This window comes from Limulus polyphemus, unplaced genomic scaffold (genome assembly GCF_000517525.1).
Source record: "Limulus polyphemus unplaced genomic scaffold, Limulus_polyphemus-2.1.2 Scaffold51, whole genome shotgun sequence".
Lineage (NCBI taxonomy): Eukaryota > Metazoa > Arthropoda > Merostomata > Xiphosura > Limulidae > Limulus > Limulus polyphemus.
The window spans coordinates 1,290,513-1,293,888 of NW_013665661.1; the positions used below are offsets into that span (position 1 = coordinate 1,290,513).

General features: G+C 33.2%; 1 protein-coding gene across 3 annotated transcripts in view; it reads left to right on the forward strand.

Annotated features, from left to right (window-relative positions):
* Nucleotides 1–3,376, forward strand: part of LOC106463246 (adipocyte plasma membrane-associated protein-like) — a 21,262-nt gene that overhangs the window by 8,732 nt on the left and 9,154 nt on the right. For all 3 annotated transcript variants that reach the window (XM_013923251.2, XM_013923261.2, XM_022391042.1), the window contains one exon: nucleotides 2,329–2,503. In XM_013923251.2, the coding sequence (XP_013778705.1) occupies nucleotides 2,329–2,503 (175 nt within the window). The remainder of the gene's footprint in view (nucleotides 1–2,328; nucleotides 2,504–3,376) is intronic.

Sequence of the window (3,376 nt, forward strand, 5' to 3'; positions counted from 1 at the left end):
AACTTTAATTACATTAATCAATTATCAAGCAATGATAACCCTTACTAATTTAGTGTACAAATGATGAAGACTGCATTTCAGTGTTTTAGTTTGAATGTCAAATTTGTATGTGGTTACAACAGAATTAAAATGTTTGGGGTAATTAGAATAATAAAAAATGTTAATAACTGGGAGTAAAAATTTTGATTAGTTGATTATATTCATGACAATTCATTTAATTATAATTTCAAACAAAGTTTCACTCAGAGATGGACTGTCACTCATGGATGTTATGAGTAAAATAGAAGGGGATTTCTGCCCATTCCTGCTGACCCTTTGATTGAATAAATTGGGGTCGGTCTACTTTTCAAAGTAGGGAATTGTGGAGACACCCATTGCACTTTCTCCAGTGTGACGTTTCTCTAGACTCCCCACCATGTTTATTTCTCCCCATTTTTTTTTACAGTGGAGCACAGTCACTGGTGTGGTAGATCGTGGAGGCTTCCTTCTGAGTGGGTTTAGAAATTTCATTTACCATATATACTCATGGTTATACACAGTGTGAAAAGAGGGCAAAGCTGGTTTCTCTTCATTCATTTTCCATGGATGTTTTTTTCTCAGGTGGACAGCTGTCAGTTGGAGCAGATCTAGCCTATGTGGGATCCTTCTCGTAATACCAGCTTCAGGATGACACCACTCTGTTCCTATGGTTGTGTACAGTAGAGACCCCACTTATCATTAATTCTGGTTGCAGGAGGTTTTTTCCTTGCTCCTATGGTTGAGCTTGGGGGACTTTGTCTGCCTCATAATACTGGCAATAGGATGTACGTACACTGTTCCTATGGCTGAGTGAATGTCCCATGTCCTCCTCATATTTCCAGATGCAGAATGTCTCTTCCCTGTATCTATGGTTGAGTTATGATTTCTACTCATAATACTAGTTACAGATATTACTCTGTTCTTCCAGCTGAGTTGAAGCAATGCCATGACCCCATAATGCTGGGTTTGGTTTGTTGTAGTTTCTCCTGCAGTGTTTTTGTAAGTTTGTTTGGTTTCGGCTGAAAGCTGACTTCCTCTTTGTAATTCTGGTTGCTTGATGTATGACACCCTGTTTACTTGCAGTTACGAATGATGAGTATATATAACATGGTCCACATGCCTTAGCCACATGTTATGATACCTCTCATAACAAATTGCACTTGTGAACATCCTTTTTTCTGCCCGTTTTCATCTCATAGTACACCCGTTCATTCTAGGTGGTCGCTTTCCACTTGGTTTCAGTGTTGTGTGCCTAAGCCAGTCCTTCCACCTTGGCAATGTGGGATTTTGACATTTTGTAAGTGGAGATACAACCATATCAGAAGTTAACATTTTCTTACACTGAAAATGTATTTTCAATAGGTACTTACTTTCTCACCATTCCCACCCACTGATGGTGTCCTTTGTTCAGAGCCTAGAAATTCTTTAAAGTGAGGATTGAGCACAAATAGCAGAAGGATCGAGTTACACCAACATAGGTGGCACAATACTATTGGTGGAGAGTAGTCACGTGATATTTACATGTTCAAAAATAGTGTGTATTTGATAGGGTACATAAACTGATGTGCTGAGCATGAACATCTTTTAGCAATGCTTATAGGGCAGAAAGAAAATCGAGATAGCTTTGTGTGGGAGGAAGTGAGTACATAATGAGAAAAACATTTTCAGTGTAAGAAAATGTTAACTTTATAACATCACAAGGTCCAAAATAATACTAAGTATCCATTAAATTCCCACATAAAAAATGCTGATTGAAATGCTTCAATAAAAATGATGTAAAAACATTCACAAAAATTAGAAATTAAAAGCTCAAATTCAAGAGACTAAACAAAAACTTTGTAAGCAAATATAAGAAAATGACCATTATTGAACAGCATACAAAAATAATCAAGATGGAAGGAAATTGATTTAAGTGATACAAGTTTGTGAAAAGAATACTAAGATTAGGAGCAATTATCTAATTAACTGTTCATTATTTTATGGTATTACATTAATAAATTTAATGTTATGTTTATATTTCCCAGTGTCGTGTAGATGTAATTAGGATTATGACTGTTTTGGAGCAGATTGTATTGTAATACCTGAATGGATAAAGGGGAATCACAACCCATGATTATATTGGGTTTAGAAAGTGATGTACATGTATTTGGTAATAATACATCTTCATCATTAAGTTTTTTTGTTTCTTGAACTTCTCTAAAAGTCATTTTGTTAATTTTTAAAGAACTTTTTGAAAGCTTGCTACATGTACATGCACATGTATCCCCAAAACAGCAGAAATTAAAATACTTTGACTTGTACATTTTGCAGGTTCTGTAGAAACACTTTTACCAATGTCTACTGAAGTGGAAGGTAAAACCCTAAAGTTTCCTGATGACCTAGATATAGATGAAGAACAAGGAATAATTTACTTCTCTGATGGCAGTACTAAATGGCCTTTTAATAGAATAGCTTATCTTCTATTAGAGCACAGCAATTGTGGTCGGTAAGGGAATAACATTTCATTATATGAAGGTAGTTAAAAGCAGTGTATACGCTTTACAATCTTAGAATAATGCAGTTGATGTATAGAGAATCTTTTAATCTTGTACGTGTTGTTTTATTTAGGAATATGTACCTTCAATTAAAGTGTTTTTTTTTACAGTGATCAACAAAATACTAAAAAAGAACAGTAAAATGTTGAAGTTTAAAAAAACATGTTTGATCAATTCAATAGAATTTCATTGAGTGCAACTGAAATTGTTTGTGATTACCAAATACAACTTTCTGAAGAGTTGTACATGTTAATAAATGTTTTTTCAGTATTTAAAAATCTAGTCGTCAAGGTATTATTTTTGTGAAACAGATCTTCTAAACTTGGTGAGATTGTGTTGTAATAGTTTGTCAAAAATTGAGCAAAAAAGCTTTGTAATATAATTGTATATATCCTAATTATGTTTTTATGTACCTGTTTTTTCTCCATTTCTGTTTGTTACTTTATAATCAGATATTTTACCTTATATATTGTTGTTTTGTAAAAATTTACTTAGTAAAGCTTTTTCTTCAGGAACTTTCATGTTTTACTCATAGTGTTTTGTAACTGTGCTATTATAATAACTTTTGTAGTATTTTGGAGATCTAGCTATTTCTTGCTTACTTTCCAGAGTTTCACTCATACTTCCATCAATTAATTGATATAACTTGCCTTTAATCTTTTAAAAAAATTTATGTGTGAATTTGTTAATTAATTTCTTATGTCTTGGCATCAAGTTTACCTACCAAGAAACTAAAGTGTATTATGTGGGGATTCAGTATTATACTAATTAATCTTTCAGTAGGCATCAAGTTTACCTACCAAGAAACCAAAGTGTATTATGTA